The 23,623-nt window shown below is 40.7% G+C and overlaps 2 protein-coding genes across 2 annotated transcripts in view; both read left to right on the forward strand.

The window, feature by feature from the left end:
* Nucleotides 1-13,605, forward strand: part of LOC146973865 (collagen alpha-1(XXV) chain-like) — a 55,813-nt gene extending 42,208 nt beyond the window's left edge. The window contains exon 3 of the mRNA XM_085800861.1: nucleotides 13,464-13,605. Within this exon, the coding sequence (XP_085656987.1) occupies nucleotides 13,464-13,492 (29 nt within the window). The 3' untranslated portion in view covers nucleotides 13,493-13,605. The remainder of the gene's footprint in view (nucleotides 1-13,463) is intronic.
* A 3,784-nt stretch (nucleotides 13,606-17,389) lies between these two features.
* Nucleotides 17,390-23,623, forward strand: part of col13a1 (collagen, type XIII, alpha 1) — a 52,328-nt gene continuing 46,094 nt past the window's right edge. Inside the window, exons 1-2 of the mRNA XM_085800859.1 lie at nucleotides 17,390-17,421; nucleotides 22,326-22,361. Coding sequence (XP_085656985.1) covers nucleotides 22,341-22,361 — 21 coding nt within the window. The 5' untranslated portion in view covers nucleotides 17,390-17,421; nucleotides 22,326-22,340. The remainder of the gene's footprint in view (nucleotides 17,422-22,325; nucleotides 22,362-23,623) is intronic.

The following is a 23,623-nucleotide window of genomic DNA, read 5'->3' on the forward strand; positions in this document are numbered from 1 at the left end:
TGAAAGCAAGCAACATGAAATAACAAACAGTGCAATAGGGAAATGTGCAATTCACAAAGCACTTTAAAACCAAATTAAGCAATATTCTTCAAGCACTGAGCACTTCATCTAGCACTAGTAGTACTTTGCACTTTTTACAAACTCAACAACATGGAAGATGTCTTGGCCTATATTCAATAATTTTATTGCCTTTGTGTTTGTTTTTTTTATCTCCTTCTTCATTAACTTTTATCTTATTGTTGCTTTTTCTCTATTAACACCGACCTGCCAATGGGACTGGAGACGAAAATTAGCCCTGGCTATAATCTCATGCATATTTTCATGTAGATGATTATCAATATGTCCCATTTAAAAAAAAGAATCTCAAATCTTAGGGGACTAGGAACACTCTTCAGTCAGTCAACATTCAAGGGAAGGATGCACAGAAAACAGGACTGGTCCCTGAACAGGGCTGACATCTACTGAAAGCAACAGATCTGGCTCAGGATAAATAAATCCATCATCTATATCTATTAAGATTGTTTTCATGGAGGTGATTAACATGTTTGCATTTATGATACATGCCTCAAATGGAGCCTGAAGGGAGGAAGTTAGAAAGTATTCTGAACTGAATGGAGCTGAGAATTGTCATTGCACATGACGTTGGGCAAATACAAATGATGGTGAAGGGGAAACTTTGCATCTTGCACAATGTAGACGCTGTTGTCTTAACCTATGCATAAAACACTCAGTTAGTTCACCTTGATTAATTTGTTGTTTTAACATTTGCCTAGATGCCATTTGTCTTCAGCGCAGCAAATGTGCTGAAAGGTCAACCAGAGGTAGGCTTCCCTCCCTGGACGCCCACAGACTGTTATAAATGTCTGGCTGAAAGGAAGAGGGTGGTGCTCACATTAGAACGGCCACTTCCTCAACCTATTAGAAAAAAGGGTTCAACAAATAATTGAGAATAAAGTTAACATGCGCTCAAGATGGACTGAGATAAGATAAGACAGAAGAAGGATTCCTACTCAGGGAAAGAACATTTTATAAGGATACAAAAATATTATTGTACCCCTGCTATTTTAATTGTTTCCCTCACATGTAGATGTGGTATGAGTCCGTAGGGACACTATGACTGTGTAAATCAATTTTACTAAATACAGTAAAATCTATAAATCAAAAAAAAAAAAAAAAAGTCTGGAAAAAGTAGTGACCTGTGAAACTGATACTGCAGGAAGCCTGTGTAAAGATTTGTCAATGAGTTCCTCAGGTGTGTTTGGTTTAAAGGAAATTTCCATTTGTTGGACATCGATGTGTTTTTTAAAATAAACACTGTCTTTCTTACCAAGAATGTGATGAATAGATTGGCCCCCGTTCCATATCGCTGCGTGATGTATGGAGCAAGAAGGAGGAAGCTATTACCGTACTAGAGTCTAGATTACTGTAATTTAGGAAGACGCTAACTTGTGGCTGTGTCCAAGGTTTTAGTCAACCAGGCTCTGCTTCCTCTAGAATGTCCAAAAATAAATGGTCAGATATGAACTGTTGTGTTAACATTTCTTGACTAAAAATGCTTTAGAAGCTCAGCATCCATGCACTTCAATGGGGCAGCAAAGAATAGAAACTTGACAGTCATTGGACAAATGCTGTGATTTTGTCCCTCCCATGGGCACTCAGCATCTCTGGGGGTGCATGGAGCAGTGGGCTCTGGGCGCTGGTCTACTGCATGATGATTGGAGGATTTGTCAGGCTGAATTCCTTTTTGATTGACAGCTATTTTGATATATTCACCGGCACTGGAGGATTTTCGAGTTTGGTCCCATTGCAGACTTTGTAAGTGAAGTCGAGAGACAAACTGCAGCTCATTGTAGCTCTTTTCTTGGTATTTGCTTGGCGATATAGCTCATTTCCATTGAACAGATCACACACTGTAAATAGAAGAAAATTAAAGCTTTAAAGTTTTAGTTGATCATCATTCCCACATTTCCCGGTTGGAGTTTAGGTTTTAGGCTGAAGATAAGCTTCTACTCTTTGAAAAACCAACAGCCGCCACTGAAGCTACTGTAATATGTATCCTGTACACAAGAGGAGTTTGGGGGGAGTTAAAGTGCTTCCTGGCTCTGGTTCCCTGTTTAATACACTGCAGAAGATGATCAGGAATTGAATTAAATGAATTAGCCCTGAATGAAATCCCTGTTCCTCGAGTGGAGCTTCCTTTGGAACATCCTTTGACTGTTAAAGTCTCTCCAGCCATTGAGCTCTTCACATCACAATCCCTCCTCCGAGTGGCTCCAAAACTCACAGGATACATTTGAATCAATGATGATGACTTTAAAATTCCATCAGATTAAGGGCAGCTCTCTCTGTGTTTCCATATACTCCTCTATCTCCCTCTTAGACTTTTCATGCTTCCCAACACTTCCCATGGCTGGTGGCATTGAGCAGAGGAAGTGTGAGCGGGATGACATATTGGTTTTCATGACAGGCCCGTAAACTTTTGAAGGTGATTTAACAGCAAAGAGGCCCCTCTTGGATTACAGTGTGGGAAGTGGGTTCAGCCCAACCAGAGGCGTTGAAAAGAAGTCTTTTTTCCAGTGGCTCTGTCGGTGTAATCCTGTTTTTTTCCCCACTCTGTTTTTCTCACACATCATCATTCACTGTTTAAAAAGAAAGAGCTTTCTCATTGTCTTTTTGTCTTATTCGTCCACATGAATTATCCACGCCAGCTCGTATTGTTTTCTTTTCTGCTGGAAGTTTTTTGCTGGAAATCAGATAACTCAGGTCGGTTTCCTCAGCCACTGACCTTTCTTCTCGGGGAATCAGACTGGTTTCTTCTCCTTCCGTAGATCTTGAGTGTCCTGTTAATTCCTGCTCAGAGGTATAACAACAGGTCACTGTGTACAAAGAAAAGCCTGAATAAGCCTCCTCAATGTACTAACCCCACCATTAATTTACTCGGGCTGCTCGCCCATTCAAATCTGCTTCACTCGCAAAAAAGGCCCTGATTGTGCGTTTTGAGTGGTTAGCTGAATTAGTGAGTCGCGGAAATGTCAGCCTGTATCCTGGGACTTTATTAGCTTCTCATACTGAGACTATGTTGTGTATACCTGCAGCCTTTTCTTCCTCTAGAAATAAAATTTAGACTTTTTCCACTACACAGTTACAGCTCAACTCATCTCGACTGGACTACTCAGTTTGGTCATTTTCCATTACAGTTGAGTACTTCATAGTACCTCCATGGGTACCATGGGTGCGGTCGTCATAGCCAGTGATGGGGATAACGTTACTAACAGTGCTACTTTTTTCAGTAACCAGTAATCTAAAAGTTACTGTTTTCCCCCTTATAACGCAGTTACAGTACTGTTACGGACAATGAAATTACTTGACCCAATAGGTCCCGTCACAAACTATTACTCCCGTTAAAGGTACATTGTGTAGGAATTACTCCCATCTAACGTTGCGATTGTACATCACAAGCAACTCAATCGTATTTTTCATGCTGCATTCACGTGAAATTGGGCAGACGGCAGACGGACGATGGCCGCTCCACGTAACGGCATAAACAAGCCTCTATGTAAACAAGTGGTCCGTCAGCACGAGGCAAAACAATACACGTGACAATATGTTGTCATGGTGATGTCGTATTGTTTACCTGACCCACGCTTTACCGGCGATCTCTGGACTTCTGTCTAAAATGACATCTGGTTTGTTACGACAGCCGTCTGCCCGACTGCACCTGAATGCAGCATCAGTGTAACGCTCCATTCCTCCTCACTGCGTTACCACGGTGACTTTTCACAGACGCCACCTCGACCTGAGCCGACAGCTCCGGTGTCTCTGCTGAGTCTCCGTGGTTTCCTACCGTCACGCTGCCACTGAACGTAAAAACATGGCGACACCACATGGCAGCCACCACCGAGCTTACCCGCTCCATGGAGATATGAATGATATGAACGGCTCATTCAGAGCTGAAAGGAACACTTCAGTTTGTTGATGGGGGGGATTACTGATTAATGAAAAACAGACTTTTGAACGAAATAATCGATTTTCGTGAATAGATAACAGGAGAAGTTACACAATGTCCCTTTAAATGTTACACACATTTTGCTCCATCAACTAGTCAGAAAAAAGCAGTTTTTCTGGAACTAACCAACTCACCCAGTATCTGAGTGAGTGAGTTGTCAGTAATACTGAGTAATACTGAGTGAGTTGGTTCCAGATAAATAGGGGGTTAGGGGGGCGAGTCCAAGTAATTTGACATATATGAGCATTTTATAAAAACTTTTATAATGTAGCCTAGTAATTCAGTTACTACAGTAATTCAGTTACTTTTTGAGGAACGTATAACTAATTACTTTTTACTTTTAGTAACGTTCCCAACGCTGGTCATAGCATGGCTGCTATACAGCCACTCTGTCTAGCTCTCTTTTTTTTCGATTCTCTCGTCAGCCACCAAACACACTCGTCTGCCTCTTGTCGACAGACCACAATGTGGTTTTCTGCACAGCAGCCATGTAACTCATGTGAAAGAATAACAATAGTGACAGTACAGTTCAGTTGGCGCTGCTGCCGGTGTTTTTAAAAATAGTGGGTTTGGGGGCGGTGCGTGGCGCAGTGGTTAAAGCGGCCGCCCCATGTAGAGGCTACAGTCCTCAATGCAGGCGTCCCTGGTTCGAGTCCCGCGTCGGGCAGACCTTTCCTGTATATCATTCCCCCTCTCTCTGCCTCCCCCTTTCCTGTCTATCTCACTGTGCTATCAAATAATGGCAAAAAAAGCCAAAAAATATACTTAAAAAAAAAAAATAGTGGGTTTGATTCTAGTGTCGGACGTCGTGCTTGTGATTCTTCCAGTGACAACACTCCAGCCAATCAATGGAAGGTTGGTTGACATCAGCTACACTCGCTTGGAACCTCGCCAGAGTTGATACCAAAAAACAGTGCCAGGTACTAGTGGAAAATCAAAGTCCAGTCGAGCCGAGTAGCGCTAAAGGGTCATGGACAATTGTTCAGAGCTGTAGAAACCTCTGTTTAAAGTGATGATCTACTCTGAGAGCTGTTTAAACCTAACAAATTTAAACACAGGGTCAGCCATGGTTTTTTTTTCTTTCCCTTTTTTATAAGGCCTGTTGGAAAATATTTGAATCTCGTTATGAAAGGATTTGACATTAAGAGTAAAACACTTAATTTTTCCCATTTCCCGTCATTGACAGGAATGGCACGACATCAAAACAACCAGAGAGGATTTAATGAAATGAGTTACTGTGCATGTTTCATTTTATTTGGCTTCTAATGGAATGATGAATGAAGACTTAGATATTGCACTGAGCTTCGAGTGGAACAGTAGTTGTACAGTTTGATATGTTGTTTGCACTGATGGTATAGTGTTTCCACTCTAAAGCATCCTGGCTTCTGAAGAGGCTGTAGATGCAAACGTTCATGACTCTCCTCTTCAAAATAAATGATATGTTGGAAATTTGGCCAGATGTGCCGGTTCATCCTCCAACTGCCAAAGTAATATTAGGCCCAGAGTTTCCATGTGACTTTTCATATTTGCATGCTGGCTTTTCTTCACATTTGACATTTTCTCATAGCATGACATCAGGCTAGCACGGAGCCAAAGAAATCACAGGAAGCTCTCAACCATGACTTCACGTTTAACAAGGGAATAAAGTTTTAAGGACTTCATGGGAATGGTGGAGCTGTCTCTTATATAGTTAGTATGCAGAGGATGCGGATGAAGAGTGAGACTCTTTGTCTAAAACTTTGTCTCAGTGAGTTTTTTTTTCTTTCTTCTGAACTCTGAACTCACCATTGGTGCTATTAGAGTTTATCATGTGTAGATGTAGTGACAGCAAGGAGAGATGGCTTCCATTTCATTTTTTTTCGGCTCATGTCAGCCGTCTCCCACAGAAAGCCGTCTATCCTCAGGGAGGGGAGGGGTCGGGGCGGACAACAACTACTGAGAAGACATGATAGGTCAGGTTTACGAAAAAGAAGAGGTGTTTTCCCTCTATATGACAGAGAGAAATGCAAACGGTCTTCGATTTCTACACTGAATAACTGTGACTGAAAATCTTTGGGGTGTGGAAGTGAATTTGCAAAAGCTGCTTCAATTTTCTGTTGGCACTTTTCTTTGGATTAAACCCCCTCACATCAGGATTGAATGAGTTTTCGCATAATGACGACTGAGATCTCAAACTGGCTTGGAAGTAGTTACTCCAATGACAAGTGTGAGTAGCAGTTTATTTTAGAAATTAGGCTTTAGAGAGGATGGAATGTCCCCGGTGGTCCTATGAATACATGCTGCTGTCATTTAGTCTGAATAGTTGAGTCTAGCTTGTTGGAAGCAGGTGGATGCTCCTGTTGCTCTGTTTGTGTTCCACCTCCAACTTGAACTGCTGCTGCCTGTAGTTTAAATCAGTACATGTACCTAAAGATGTATTTATTAAACATGACTGTATCAGATCTAACATCACTACAGTCATTTCTTGGAGGTAGTGACAGATTTGGTTTGACGACTTGTCACATTCATCTTCAGAAATGGATTTCCACACATCCTATGTAGCTACAGTTGAGCAGTGTATCCTGCAGCAGGCCGCTGGGACCCCATACTGTGGACAATGAAACGCTCACCACTGACTACATTTATCTTCCTGGACCAAAACTGGCTCAGCTTCCTGATTTGTTCCTGGCTCTGTGTGCTTTCTCTTTCTTTCAGAGTATTTTTATCATTTCACGGTTGGGAGTTGGACCGGGTGTCTCCTGCTTTTTTGGGTGGGCTCGATATGCCCATATGGGACATGTTCATAACACTCACCCACCAGAGCTTTTTTTTTTTTACTTTTTATATTCTTGGCTTGTCGCTGTGTTTACTGATTTGATAGTGGAGCCTGTTGAACAGCTTTTTGGCTTCTTTAAGCTATTCCAGCGTGTTTTTCATACTGTCTTATAAACGTACATGTTTAAGTTTATTGTGGGGTGGAACAAGTAAATAGCAGATGGAGGAAACTGAGCTAATCTTTTATGGGCAGACACACACAGTGAGAGATTTGGAGAAGGAAATACAAATGTGGCACTAAATTGTCAATAATTGGACTTAATCTTGATGCTAGCTGCCATTAAAACTTTTTTTTAATGTTTTATATTAATTTACAGAAATCAGTAGACATCTTGATATGTTTGAAGTTGCTATAATAATGCTCAGAATTTATCTCAACACAGTTTTAAGACTTAAAGCCTTTGCCGACTTGTCTTACAATAACTTATACACACATTCACTTAGAGGGACAATAGTGTGTCATATCTGCCCCGCCATATAAAATATTCAAAAACACAAACACACTTTACGGTGTGTGAAGGAGCCACAGTGATGATGTCATGTCATACATAATGAATTAAAGCTGAAATGTGGAAATGAATAAATAAATTCAGAAATACTTTTTACCATACCAGTAGTACTTGTAAGCTCACTTAAAATATAGTTGACAGTATACTTGCGGTACAAATTACAGCTCAAAGTTTTCCACTCTCACACTTGAAGTACACATCATGTAAACTAAAATTGGCCAATTTAGGCCTATGAAGTATTTAAGTAGTACGCTTATACCACATATACCACTAGTACGATGATATTGGTATTATTACCAGGGAAATGTACTTAAACTTTACTTGAGTTTACTTAATAAAACAAACTTGAGGTGTAGGCTACTTCTGTTTTGTTGGGTTAACCTGACAAAAGACACATTTGCTCTGGCCACTGCGGTGTTTAGAAAGGCAACCGGAGAGGCAGGCAATCTGAGAGAGCCGGGGCTGTGTTGAGATATTCTCAGAAATTCCACAGGTTATTCCTGGATCCACATGCTGGGCCTGAGATAGTCTGAAGGTGACAGTCCACCTTCCCACCACATCATTTACGCTTTGTAACATAAAAGGTCAAGTAAACTGAGAATAAAGTGGACATTACTATGATTGATTACGAAGGTTTAGAATTGCACATGCAGGGATTAAAGCCGCCGGCTGCAGGACTCAAGTGGAAGATTTGGGCGCCTTTGTCGGTGTACTCTTTGTTTACTATATGTTATTTGATGGTTTAAGCAAAGTGTGCCAAGCATTTGGTTGTGTAATTGCCTTGAATACAGTACATGCAAGAGCCGGTGTTGAGTAAATGAGTAGATCTCATAGGAGCAGGAAAAGGGGGAACGCCCATGACTTTGCATGTTGGCATGAAATATAGATCTCCGTTTCCGGCTACATTTACCCAAGTACCCTTACATAAGCAGAAACAACAGGTGTTAGCAACAGTTAGACAGCATTAAGCCCAGCAGAAGAGGAGTCTTGGAATAGACAGTATCAATGTAGTCAAGCAAAGTCCCTTTGTGTGTGTGTGTATGTGTGTGTTTATGAGTGTAAAATTTGTTTCATGTTTTGCCTACTGCTTGTTGCACATAAAGCTGTTGCTTCAGTGGCCTCTTGTCAGGCGCCAGTCCATGCGCTATATTTGAACTCCCCCCCCCCCCCAGGCCCCCCAAAGTGCCTTTGGATCAAGGTGCTTTACAGTATGTCCCTTGGGTGAGCGGCTCCAGCCAACAGGATGTGATGGCAGGCCCAGAATGCAACAGGAATCTTGCTTCCATGTTTGCTTTTCCCCTCGTGCATACAGAGGAGGTTTGAGCTTACCCTTTGGAGAGTGGAACACAACTGCAGAACCGAGTGGAGCAGCAACAAAGAGTTCATTATGCAGAACCATTCTCAGGGCAGAAAGCTCATAAATTATACAACTGCTGGTGCTTTCATGTGTAACATGTAAACACTTTAAAGTCACTGTCAGTGCCTGTGGTAATGGAGTGTTTAAAGGGATAGTTCACCCAAAATTCAAATTTCACTCATTATCTACTCACCCTCATGTCGACTAAGAGCTGTGAGAATTTTCAGAGTCCTCCGTCCCTTCTCTGAGTTACAGGGGGGTCTGCGCAGCAGTATTTGTCCATATAATGGTTGTCAATGGATACCAACTTTCTTCGTCCAAAAAGACACACCAAAAAACATCCAAATACCTCCATACTGCTCGTCTGTGATGTCCCTCTTGTATTGAAGCCCTGACTTGAGAAATTGTTCCGCCGGTCAGTGCAAATCACGAGAGATTTGCACTGACACAGGTATCCATTGACAACCATTATATGGAGAAATACTGCTGCGCAGACCCCCCCCCCGTAACTCAGAGAAGGAACGGAGGACTCACAGCTCTTAGTCCACATGAGGGTGAGTAGATAATGAGTGAAATTTGAATTTTGGGTGAACTATCCCTTTAAGTAATAGTGCTGCTTCACATCCTTCCTGCTGGCATAGATGTCAATGATTAATGATATGTCTGCTTACAAATAACAAATGTAATAGAAATCTATGCGTAAGAATCTTCTGGTTTTGAGGTAGCAGGAGGGCAGAGGGGGGACAGGGACATGGCAGGGGATGGGGGGTTCTGGAGGGGAGATGTGAGGCAAAGATAGACAGCTAGACGAAGGCAGAGGGACAGGTGCGTACTGGTGTTCTAAAAACAACAGGAAGTTCGTTACTGCAATTTGGCATGATGATGTGACTACTTAAAACCATAGACACATCAGCTGCCATGACGCAACACGTGGGGGCAAGTCAGGTGCTCTGGATCAAAAACCACACATTTAATTATCCAGTTAAATCAGAACAAATATTTTGAGGGAAAGATTGACATGACTGCCCAAAGCAAATCTATAAATGTATTTTCTGTTCAAATACATTGTCACAGAAAGTGTAGATCATTAGGAGTTACTGTACCTTCTGAAGACATTACAATCTGCAGGGAAGAAAGAATCCCACTCACTGTTTATCACTGACAGATCATCAGGCAGAATACATACAAAAAAACACTGAGCTTCATCAATAGTCTGCATACAGTACTGTGCAAAAATTTTAGGCAAGTGCTAAATACAGTAAGTAAAGTCATGCTTTCAAAAATAATGCCGTTATTAGTCTTTATTTATCTATTAACTTCATCCAAAGTTCAGAAAACAAAAAAAGAAAAAGAACTCTAAATCAGATCATAACTTGGTGTGACCACTTTGTCTTTAAAACAGCACCAGTTCTTGCACACAGTTTTTCAAGCTACTTGACTGGCAGCTTGTTGAAGCATCTTGGAGAACTTGCCATAGTTCTTCAGTCTCAGTGTCTTCTGTCTCTTCATGTAATCCCAGACTGACTCCATGATGTTGACATCAGGACTCTGTGGGGGGGCTAGACCATCTGTTGCAGGACTCAGTCTTCTTCCTGTCAATTAAAATAGTTAATGCTTGTGTCATTGTCATGCTGCTGGGATGGTATTGCATAATGGACAAACATTTCAACATCTGAAGTGCTTAAAACTTTTGCACTGCACGGTATATAAATATAGTAGATAAAGTGTGTATAATATGTAAAGACAGAAGAAAGTTTTCCGCTGTTAGAGAAAATGTCAAATTTATATCTTTTTATGTCATCATCTGGAGCTTTGAACCCCAGCTTCACTCTTATTCTTTCCACTTACTTACTTGAGTTGTCCATAAAAGCCTCTCTTCTTCCACTGACCTGTCTCTGTTCCTTGTTCCAACTGCTTTTCATTGTTTTACGATAGTTCAAAGTGGATATATTGAGCTGAACCCATCTGAGGAGCAGACAGGATGAAATGGGCTGTTTGATTTGACATTTCACAGAGCAGATTTATCACTTGTGATTTTCTCCACCTTGCTGCCACTGACCTAACAACGTCTTCACTGACCTCTGTCTTGATTCAGCAGTTAGTGACTCTCTCAGTCTCTCTGAGCTTGTGGAAAGGTCAGGCAGTAAATTGGTTTTTGTGAATGGTCTATTTTACTGTGCTGAGTGTGAGTCATGGTCTGAGCCCGGCTGTCTGTTCCTCCAATAAAAATCCACTTCGAGGTATTTTATAAAATAAGATTTCTCACGAGGCCTCCATAAGTGACACCTGTAATGTTACTGTATATTTTCTATATTCATGGGCCCTGAAAAGCAGTTCCAAGTTAAAGAAGAATTCCGGCCATTCTTGACCCCTATCATTTTCAGGGGGAGCAAAAAATGCAACTAAAATTGATGCAGGCAAACCGGAGTTACACCATGGCTAGACGGCGCTAGCGATAGCAACAACGCTAACCCAATTCTTTCAACCACAACAAACACTCAAAAATGTCTATGGTATACATGACTCAAATCCTTACGAGACATCAATGAACTCATATAGTGTGCAGTATAAACAGTATAAACTTTTTTTTTTGCATGTAGTCCCTCACCTCAGATTAGCCTCGTAAACCAGCCTCTTGGAAATGCATTTCATTTAATTTCTCGGGAGAGTCTGGCCTCATCCCCCCTCTAAGCGTTTGGGGTGTGTGGGAGCTGGGCGGGAGTAGTAGCAAAGACGGTTTAATATCTTTGGTAGTAGCGTTGACAGACAACCCCATTCAGCCAATCAGCAAGTTGGTGTAGTGACTGGGCTTTGCACCAGTCGGTCCCTGATTGGCCAACGTGCTGTGTCAATCACAGCGGGCGATGCTGATTGGCTCGGCCTTCTGAGGGTTTCAGTCCAAACGCTTAGAATGGGGATGAGGCCAGACTCTCCCTCGGAATGAAATGAAATGCACTTCCGCGAGAGGCTGGTTTACGAGGCTAACCTCAGATAGCCGAACTCTGAAACATCCTGGAAAGACATTATTATCCGATTGCAGGGCACCTGCTCTCCCTGCCACAGAAATAATTGTGATAATTTCTTTACAAAATTTTTTTTTTTTTTTTTTTTAATTCAGATTCAGATATTTTTATTCATGTATTGAGAAGGATGTGGCTAGTATTACTCATATTTTTAAAGGAATGAAATACTATGTAATTTGTTTTCTTGATATTGAGTGATAATTTATTGCATTTAAACCAAGAATCCACTTTTTCCAATTCCTTATTGGCTAGTTCCTGAAGCACAGTCGGACTCTTGTGAGACAAGAGCAAGTTTGTGTCATCCGCAAACAAAACTTTATAAAGAGTATCAGACCCCATTGCCCCCATAGGTTAGCATTGTCGCTATCCCTAGCGCCGTCTAGCCATGGTGTAACTCTGGTTTGCCTGCATCAATTTTACAGTAGTCGTGTTTTTTGCTCCCAGCAACACTGGGTGACCATCAGGACAACGATTTAGGGGTCAAAAATGACCAGAATTCTCCTTTAAGTTCCACAATTAATTTAATGTGATTTTGAGGTGCAGTAAGATTATATTGTATACAGAAATACCTGTCAGGCAGGATTTGTATAAAGTGGTGTTTTTCTTTCCATCTGTCTTCACTTGTTTGTTCAGAAAACTCTAAACTAACTGTCTGTCCGTACCACCGTCTGTACCACAGCAACAGACTGTTTTCGATGCAGGGCTGTGTCTATGGAGACATCACGTGGCGGTGTGCCTTCAAACTTGAACTTGAACATGAGCGGTGCCAGTGTAAATGCCGCTCATGTTCACGTTCATCATTTGTAAACTGAGTCCTTCAGTCTGGCGTTCCTTCAGCAGAGTAAATAAATACGCCAGGGGAGGTTTTACAGTGTTTTCTGTGATCTCATATCACCTTGTTGCAAATCTCTACACGCAATTCACTTCACGCTAAGACGCACTGCGATGCATTTTTGATGCATAATGGTGAACACAGGTGTCATCACAATAACTCATTGTTGTCGTTCATCACTTACTGCTAATGATGTGATGAAACCGAGGAGGAGGAGGAGCAGCGACAGTCATTTCAAAAGAAATTTGAGCAACAGCAGAGCGCCATGTTCTTATTTATTTATATATATAGCCTACATATAGGCTACAACCTCTTCCCACAGTCCACAGACATGTACTGTACAGTAGGTGGACTGGCCACTCTAAATAGCCCATAAGTGTGAATGTGAGTGTGTGAGTGTTGTTTGTCTCTACATGTTGGACCTATGATAGACTAACAACCTGTCCGGGGTGTACCTCACCCTCACTCTTATGTTAGTGCGTGCGTGTGTGTGTAAACATATATATACACATACTGTATGTACACACCAGTCCCCTCACCTACTGTCATAAACAGTTTCACTCATAAACACCGTTTGGCATTTGATGCAACTGCTTGGTTTGTAAACACGTATTGCCTGAAAAGGTTGAAATGACTTTGCAGGTTTTGACACATGTGAACCAGGTTTTTTGTTTTATTTTAGAGGCTTTTGCACAGGTGATGATATTTATACTATTATTTAATTACATTACTATGATTAATTTTAATCATAGTAATGTAACTAATGCAACTGCATTTAGAGTTATGAAGGTGATGCTTCTGATGTGAGAATTGCATCAAAGCCATTGAGAAAAAGATTCAGAAGTATTCAGACTGTATGTAATGTATATGTTGTCATAAGCTGTGAGTGTTAATGTGTGGCTCTTTTTCTCTTGTCTTGCAGGACCTCCAGTAAGTACACCAGGGCTGTGAGTGACCTGCATGTGGTAAAGTGACTGGTTATCTTCTATTTTGGTGTGAAGGACATGAACTGGAAAGTTCTCTGCCTTATCTGGATGGAGTGTTGGTCTATGTCATGGTTCATGGCTCTTTACATGTCATGAACCAAATGTGTTTCATATTTCATGGTTCTAAACTTTTTTTTAAAGTTTTTAAAACCAGTGGCCTGTCTGTCTGAGGCGTACTCAGGGCTATATACAGTATATTAGATCATGATACCAACAGGGGTCAGCCAAAAGCTCAGTCAGAACAATCTGAAACAAACGTTTAGACAACAGGAGGTGGCATTATAAACTTATGTTGTCTTTTGTGTGTGAGTGTGTGTGTGCTCAGTCATATTTCACATAAAGAGAAATATCAGTAAGAATGGAGTATCTCACCTCTTTGCTCCCATCACACTTCCTGAGTTGAGAAGACCACATTTCCCACGCACCACGGCCAAATATGCCTTCTCCCACCCCCACCTATTCAGCAGCTTACCAAATGGGAGCCACATGTTTGAGGGTTACTGTGTAATTCAGGTGAAAGGTTCCTTCCGGCAGTAGGTGACCTTTAACTTCCCCAAACAGCCCCTGGAGAGCCAGTAGCTAATGGGCAGACACCTCAGTACAGTACGCTGACACTCATCACCTGGTCCTATACCTTCATCCACTGCCACCTGATACAAACAAAACCCTCAGAGCCCTCAGCGCTGAAGTGCTCAAACACTTCTGCCACAGTTCTAATGAAGGAGTATAACATTTCTTTCTTTCTTTCTTTCTTTCTTTCTTTCTTTCTTTCTTTCTTTCTTTCTTTCTTTCTTTCTTTCTTTCTTTCTTTCTTTCAAGTCTAATTTTCAGTCCAAAGTTGGGTAACACTTTATAATGAGTACACACTATTAAGCATTAGTTAAAGGCATAGTTCAACATTTTGGCAAATTGGCCCATTGCCATAATTCCTATAGGTTTAGCAGTAGGTTCGTTATCTTTATTTGTCGGTGCAAGCTGTTTTTAGAACGGCGGAGCCGAGCTGTGAGCTCCTCAGAGCTACGCTACGGAGGCTAATGGGATTTCTTGGTTTCCCTCATCAAACTCATCAAATACACAATCCAACAACTCCAAAACACTCTGGTGGACAAGTTGTGACCTGCACATTCACCACGCTATGAGATAATAACAGAACGTTACAAAACTGAGTTGTTTTAGAGGTAAATTCATGCAAAACCGCTGATGCGCGTTCCTATCAGGGGCAGTTTTTCAGCAAGCAGTCTCTGCAATTGCCTTGAAAACAACTCCATCTTGTAACGTTCCGGTATTATCTCATAGCGTGGTGAATGTGCAGGTCACAGCTTGTCCACCAGAGTGTTTGAGTTGTTGGATTGTGTATTTGATGAGTTTGATGAGGGAAACCAAGAAATCCCATGAGCCTCCGTAGCGTAGCTCTGAGGAGCTCACAGTTCGGCTCCGCCGTTCTAAAAACAGCTTACACCGACAAATAAAGGTAACAAACCTACTGCTAAAACTATAGGAATTATGGCAATGGGCCAATTTGCCAAAATGTTGAACTATCCCTTTAAGCACTAATAAATACTGAATTCTTCATTAACGCATTAATACTCATTATGTAGTTTATAAACACAGTTAGTGCTTATCAATGATGAATAAAACATTTTTCACTGTGTTTATAAACTATTTGAGTATTCATGTGTTATAAATGATGAATTCAGTATTTAATGCTTAACTAATGCTTAATAGTGTCTACTTATTATAAAGTGTTACCCAAAGTTGCAATCTGATTAACATCTTTACTCAAACTGTACAATGCATTGATTTCTTTTTAGACATATTATATTAAAAGCAGGACCAGCACATGCATGCACGTTGTGCTGCTCTGTGACAAACAAATTCAAATCCTTTACCACAGAGTCAGGACAGCAGCTGTTTTTTACATAATTCATTTCCAGCTCCTCAAACTAAATATTGTTGATAAATAATAAATCCAACCTGTGCAGTAGGTGGACTTGGAGAGTAGAGTAGATTTAAACAATGACTCCCTGTGTTTCAGCAGGGCTCCTTCTGTAGTGTATTACTTGTGTTATTCAGACAGGCTGCAGCTTCATTTCCCCTCATCATGGCTCCTGAGAGAGAACCCACATGTTACCACTCTAACTAAAGTCTAGTTAGCATTGATAGTTATGTATTATATAACTATGCAATAATTTGTCTATCACACCTACTGCATTACTCTAGTATGTGGTATGAAATTTAGACACAATTCATTGGCCCACAGTACACTAACACCAACGATGAGAATAACCCACAATGCAATAAGAGTTAAAAAGTTAAAGTTAAAGTTATTGTTGCTCTGTTACACTATTAAATGGAAATAGAAACTCTTCAAAAACAATGCCTAACACAACATTATTAAAATCACAAGACAATTAAAACTTCAATGAATGTTGATGGATCCTTCAGTCCAGCATCACTGAGGCAGTCATCATTCTCCTCAGTGAAGACTTAGTGACTTTTAGGAAAACGTCAAGAGTTCCTGTTTTGACGTCCAGCCAATTAACATTCCACTCTTGACTTGAGAGCGGCGCACACAAGAAGCACCAACGAGTGTTCCGCTCACTTAACAAAACACAACACACCGGACTTTAGTGCTCTTTATTGTCTTTACAACCTGGACAGAGCGGAAGGCCATTGTGTAGCTCCCGTTGATTTGTTGTTGATAAATTGAACAGTTCCGATATTTCATAATATCCAGATTAACAAGGTTTCCAAGTGGGATTTGGATGAAATAAAGAAGGAGGGAGGTAGTAATAATGATAATGATAATTAACTTTATTTCTAGAGCACCTTTCATTCAAGAAATGTAGCAGTTTACAACAGACAGTTTTATTGTTTGATCTGATCAGGTTTTGTTGTTGATGTGTCACCTGGCAGACAGAATGAAGGAAATAAAGGGACATTGCACCCCAAAGAAACAGATTGATTTAGCAACTTTTTCATAGTGCAATGCCAGATTACATATGTAATTCATTAATTGCCATGAGGTGGATGTTTTGGCAGACTTGGTTCCAGAAGTTGGCACCAGTAGCAACTGACAGGTCTATTTCTCCATTATATTGATGGTATAGAGTGATTCATCAGATTGTAAGATTGCTCTGTGTGTTCTTTTGTAGAATAAATATTAATTAATAATGAAGGCCAGTAGGTCCAGCTTGAATTTTGTTATGTCAAATGTGGCTTGAATAGATGATTTGAGTTATGGGTTATCAAATGTCAAATGTTAGTGTTAATGGCTGCTAATGGCTCATAACGTGACATGTGTCTTCATAACATGTAGGTGAGGCTGATGAACAGTGTGAACAGTGGCATGATGGTTTGGATTGGCCACCCGTTTTGTAAATTTGGTACAAATAGTGCTTCAGGTTAAGAACTGATGAGGTAACTGTGACTCAATTTGGCCATAAATGAAGAATTCATGTTCTAATTAAGACACAAATGTCTAATGTGACCACATATTTAATATAAAAAACTGCCCTGTGACATCATAATGTTCTTAAAAACACAGCTTCTGGTTAAATGAATGTTCTCACAGTTCAACTCTGTCACCATGTTAGTTCTTTTAAACTACTGCTTGCATACTAACTCTGTACAGGAATGTGTGTGCATGTGTGTTTGTTAGCACATTGTGTGTGTTTTTGCAGTGGTATTGAGAACTGTAGTACAGTAAGTGTATGTGTGGTGTGGTAACTTCCTGTGGTCTCTCTCATTCATTTTTTTCTCTGGCCTACAGTACAGGTATCTTTACGTATGTGGACTTATCTGTAACATTTATTTCCTTTTTCCTCTTTTCCTTTTTGTACCAATTTCCTCTCACCCCTTTTTCAGGGTCCACCTGGACGAGCGGGCTTTCCGGTAACTCTCTTTTTAACTGCTGTTTTTGTCTGTCTCAGTATACAGTATTTGATTATATGACAACCACTGCAGTACTTATCTCTCTGCTACTTTGTCATCTTCATTTGGATTTTCAAATTAGTTCATGGATCACATACAGATATCTACATATATGTATGTGTGTAGATACATATAGACTTGTTTTAGAGGAAACATAATTGCTGCATTAATCAAAGTGAGGTTTCATGACAAATTGTGAAAATGACAAACAACTGAGACAAATTATTAGATTTGGTACAAGTTTGTGTCATGGTCTATCATGTACTTCCACAGTTGAGTTGACTGTTTCCAGTTTGAGACATTGTCCAAGCTGTGCACCCCTCCTCTTTGTATTATATATTTGATGGGAACTCCCACCACTGATCTCTTCCTGGCATTTTTGGGTTTGCATTGACTTTGTGCATTGCGGAACAGGGATCGACCGGTATTGTTTATCAGGGCCAATACTGATACCGATTATTAGTGATCAGGGAAACCAATAACCGATATTTAGAACCAATATTTATTTGCAGTAAAAATGAACATTTTGGTGTCACGATTTAGAACAACACACCTGGGATTAGGCTGAATACAGTACATTATACTGTTTGCTTGTTTTTTGTACACTGTGAAAATTTGTGATTAAAAGACCTTAACTTTTTTGTAGAATAACAAACTCCAACACAGATCTTGGTTCAGTGTGTTCTGTGGGTGCATGGGACAATGTTACACAGCCAAGAGTGGTGACTTCAGACAGAGAGATGCTGCATCCGAGCCAGAGCAGCAGGTTTTCAAAATAATTTTTTCTTTACTGGTTATCGGTGGAAAAAAATGTCTGATGCTGATCATCATAAAAATTGGCCAAAACGAAAATCGGCGATTATTGTTTGACCCCTATTGTGGAACTTGAAGGTTTAAAGGTCCATGTGCTCACATCTCATTAGCATAACTACTATGTGTATCATATAGGAGACAGGGCAGTTGTACCTTTTCTTGGACTTCAAGTTGATACAATATAAAGCAACAAGTCATCACCTCCCATATAGAGATTGCATGTGGATCCTGCTGCAACATACAGTAGGATACAGGGTGAGCAGCTACTGAGGAGGGTGACATCTTAATATAATCTGTTCTGCATGCAGAGGAATCTCCAACAGATTTGGAGCTACAGCCAGATCTTTTTTTTTTCATCTGTATCAAGCCTGTTAAGCAATTAGTGCACCATACTGGCTTAGAGCAGACGATACCATGCTGTGATAACACAAGTATCAGCTAACCCAAACTACAGCTTGGTAGTTTTTTTTTTTCCTTGGGTAGAACAACATTCCCATGTTCCTACATCTGGAAGCTCAGGTGGATCTTTGGCTTTGTCTTCATCCTCACTGGTATCTTTAGTGACTTTGGAAAAATATGAAATGTAATTGCCAACGAAAACACAAGATTACTATGGCTTGACAACTTGTAACAACCTGAGAGAAAGTTTAAAACCCTTCCACTTCTGCCCAGACCTTTTATTCCATTTCTCTTCTCCCGCTGCTCATCGCTTCCTCTCTCACTGTAGATAAAAATGTCATTTGGCAGATTTATGTTTCCTCGAAAACACATGTTCTACTGCAAAGAGGATTTTATAGAACTCAAATATGTCAAGACACTTTAAACATGGAATTACAATTAATTGAACAACCAGATTGCGTTTTTTATTTCTGTGAACACATCAGAAACCTCAGAGACGTCAGTACAGCAGTGGAACTGTTCGGGTCTCCATCTGCATGTGTACACGCTCCTCTGTCTGTGGACCTGAAGGTCTCAGCATGTCAAACACACATGCTTCCTGAAATGCAATAATGTCAACAAGTGGCCATCTAGTATCTGACCTATGCACTGTGTACTACTCACACTTTATCTCACAGTGAGGATTAGATCCTTTGAGATTATTGACAACATCTGTAAAGCAGCGTGAAACAATCAGACTGAATCTTGGTAGATTTTTGTAGTGGACAAAATAAGGTAGCAGTGTTTTCGCTTGTGTCAGACTTTGGAGCCAACACTGATATAATGGATGAATCATAAACACATTGTGACCTGCATGCACGCACAACTTAACAAACAGGAAGACAATGCTGCATTATATGAGTACCTCAGTGTGTATTTTACAAGTACAGTAGCACATTAGTGCAGAGTGGAGGCTGTTGTGACAGTGGGCAGTGGTGTGGACAGATGTTGGTTTGAAAGCATCATTGTGAGAACATTCAGACCAGTCCTCACAACTTTAAATTGCTCTTTGATGGTTAAAGGGATATGCCAACATTTTTTTTCGTGTCTTGCCTCACTCCAGAGTCCATGACAAGCAGATAGACACCATCCTTTCGACTGTGCGTGCAGTAACAAGGAAGATCCGGGCAGATCTGGCGCACCGCTAATTAGCTTAGCTCAAATGCTGGAAGTGCATAGGTAGTGTTAGCCTGCCTCCTACCCGAGCCGAAATCAGCAGTCAGAAGCTGGTTTCATTTGAGCTCTAAACTCTGTAAATATATCACTTTATCGACATTTCAAACATTTTTAGGCGAGAAAGTAGCTGTTTAGATCAGCAGTGTGCCGTTAATTTGTCTAAATTCCAGCTGTTTACAATTTCGTTCAGGCGAATTCGGCGCTCAAGCTAGCCGTTGTGACCAACGCACTTCTGGTTACTTTCACAAAATAAAACACCCGTTTCCGTTTACATACAGAAAACCATGACAATAGAATTTGTGCTTTTACTTTGAAATAGGAAGCTAACCTACCCTCGATGTAGCTAGCTTGAACCAAAATAAACCGTCTTTGCTTGAACCCTCCTCTTTGACCGATCTCGTCCCGTTACCGGCATTTGACCGCTCAAGATGCCTTACCGGAGAGTTTTGTCAGCTCTGAGATGAAGATCGGCCCGCCGGTTTCCGTTTAGAGTTGCTGAAGAGTTTCTCTGATGACTTTAGGTGGAGGCAGGCTAACACTACCTATACACTTCCAGCGTTTGAGCTAAGCTAATTAGCGGTGCACCAGCTCTGCCTGTATCTCCCGTGTTACTGCACGCACAGTCGAAAGGATGGTGTCTATCTGCTCGTCATGGACTCGGAGTGAGGCAAGACATGAAAAAAAAATGTTGGCGTATCCCTTTAAGAATTGGTTTCAGGTTAGAATTGGTTTCAGATTTAGTTTAGGTTTAGATTTGACATATCAACAAGTGTCCTCATGACTAACATAGAACAAGCATGTGTTTGTGCGCATGGGAATCCAGGATCCACCTGGTGCTAATTAGGGCTGCAAGTACAATAATCCCTTTTTGTTTGTCTGCTCAAGACCTAATGTGTATGTGTCGTAAGACTTTCAATGGTAACTGCTTGATATAGTGACAGGTGCTGTAAGGGAATGGTGGATGGGCCTGCCTGGCCTATACTATGTTGTCAGGCAGGAATAATTTACAACAGCAGGAGGAAACACAGCAGTGATCGCCGACGGGGGTCTGGAAATGTTGAACAACACATGAACTTAATAGGTTTTACAGAACACTCTATTTGTGAAATGGTTCTGGAATCAAACATTTGTGAAGGCTGTATTTAGTGGCTACACAAAATAATCACCTTTGGCACATAAGCACCAAACTCTGCATCTAAACCTAATTCTAAACCCTGTCTTGGGGTGTCACTCTCCCTAAGGTTTCAGTTAAAATCCTAAATACAAATAGGCCACCAAAGAACTCAACTGTAGACCGAAAGGTTTTAAATATACAGTATGAGACACTTTCCACACCAACAGGAACCATTCCAACATCTGATTGGACAATTGCAGCACTCACTCAACATTTCTGTCAGTCAGTCATATGGTGGCTCCCATGACACAGTCAGAATGGTGATTGAATGTTTTTAGTCTATGCATTGGGGAATCCTGTGGAAAGAGATGGAGCCATTTATCCAGGAGCCATTGGCTCTGACGTGCACATTCACTGACTTTAATAATCATCATCTATCCTTCAATGCTCAATTCAGATATTATTAAAAGAAACAAAAAAAAAACATTATAAATAGGACAAACCTCAGGAACTCAGGAGACTGGTTGGACGGATATGAATGATGAATCCAGAACGACAGCCAGCTGTATCACTTTGAGCAGAGCTGCAGTTAGAATAAAATAGAAAATGACCATTTCTTCATTTGAAGTGGCTTTCAGTTCAGAAACGTGCAGGTATGTTTCATTGAGCTGAGAAAATGTTGAGTAGTTTATAGTTTGAGGGAAACCTTGGTGAGTTCATGCAGGACATCAAACAACTGTATTCAAATTCTTACGAAGGTTTATTCCTGGGTTGTGCACTGTGTCTCTTAAAGTCAACATTAGGACTTAGCTGCAGCTGCAGCTCCAGTTAGCCTCATCCCTCCTGGCAGAGGTTGGATCATTAAAGGCTTCAGAAATAGATTCCCTCATTTAAGTCAATTTGAGGGTTATCTCAAGTAGCATGAAAGAAACTGCAGTGTGGAGAAGTGTTGGTGGAGCTCTGGAGCAGGACCTGACCTGGACATGTGTCAGAGTACAGTTGTTGTTATGGCCACTTGATGAAAGGAAAATTCGAGGCTCATTTAACGTTATCGCCGATCTCACGTCAGGAGACCTGGGTTGGGCGTGACTGCACCAGACTAGTTTTTCTCAGTCTCAGTATAATGAAACGCTTGTCTCTAGTTTTAACATTAGGCATGGCATGGTCAACCTACTAAGTCCTCACAACACTTATAGTCTTTAAACGGATACCATGGCATTAGGAGCATTGAAAATGAGTCTGAATGCCTCGGTATCCTTTTAGTTCACTTCAGTCTAATGCTCCTATTGACCCCTGTTTCTTCTCAATCTGTACCGGTCAATAGGGTGGCAAAGGAAGTATGGGAATTCCTGGGAAAATGGTGAGTGACTTGGGCTTGTGTACGCAGCACGCTATAGCTATGGTTCCATTCATATGACATCATATATCAGCTGTAAGGAAACAATGAGTTCAGCATTACTATGCAAATATGAGAATGAAAGTCAGCTTCACTACAACAGATTCTCTTATTATGTTGTATTACAGTATGTGCATTGATATTTGAAAAAGTGACATATTATTGTTTCTGTCAGCACAGAAAACACACTATAGACCCTAACCCTTGTTTCAACATGGAGTCCCTGGCAACAATGAACCCCCCAATCACCGACCTTACAGAATGTTTAACTGTTAAAACAAGACGTTATTACTTCCTACTGAAGTTTTTACTTTGTCCTCCCAGTCATGAACTCACTTTTTTTACAGGATTACCACAGAATTCACACTGTTAGTTTGAAACAGTTCTTTTGGTGATAACCATTTCAAAGTAATTCAGCCACACCACAGGTGGATCATATTTGCCACTGTGGTCTCAGTTTGCAGGCTCCTTACCTAGATGAAAAATATTCACAGTATAAAAGTCTGAATGCTTCATTGTTATTGGTAAGATTATGTTCTATATTTATATTAAACAGCTTTAGAATGTGGATACTTTGAACCAACTTTCAAAGTTTTCTGCTATAAATAGTATTAAGATGGATACATTAAAGGTACAATTCAACAGGAAACCCTGTGAACTAGTTGAACTGACATGCTTGTCTAATTATGTTCCCAGAATACAGTTGTGTTTCCCTCATGTCCCCTCTTAAAGGCATGTTTACCCCTTAATCAGATGTTGTATCACAGTGTCTAGTCACCTGCTGTATGTCTAGTTATTTTACATGCAGCTCTTAACCAAACAGTAATCCCTGCAATGTCCCTGCTGTAAAACAGACCTGGGCATTGTATTGATTGTTCTGTCCAGGCCGTGAGGTCCAAGACAGACCACACTCTTTTTTTTTAATTGAATATATTTAAATTAGCTTTATTTTGAAAACACCCGTGTCCTGCCACATGTGATTGACATGAGTGATGTTGGCAGGTTTCAGACACCTGCTGACCTCAGATGAGTGATACAAGTTCAGAGCAGGTTGTGTCAGTGGGTGTTTTCATTGTCACCTGTTAGAACAGAGCTCTAAAAAGCCTGAGGTTGATGCTGAACGTTGAGTTTCTAGTAAGTCATGAACCTCCAGACATCAGAGGTCAAGCTGTGTGCTTAGTTTGCAACAAAAATGTGGCTGTGTTAAAAGACAACAACTTGAGGCG

This window comes from Trachurus japonicus, chromosome 15 (assembly GCF_045865225.1).
Source record: "Trachurus japonicus isolate A0001 chromosome 15, Traja_1.0".
In the NCBI taxonomy this organism is placed as follows: Eukaryota; Metazoa; Chordata; class Actinopteri; order Carangiformes; family Carangidae; genus Trachurus; species Trachurus japonicus.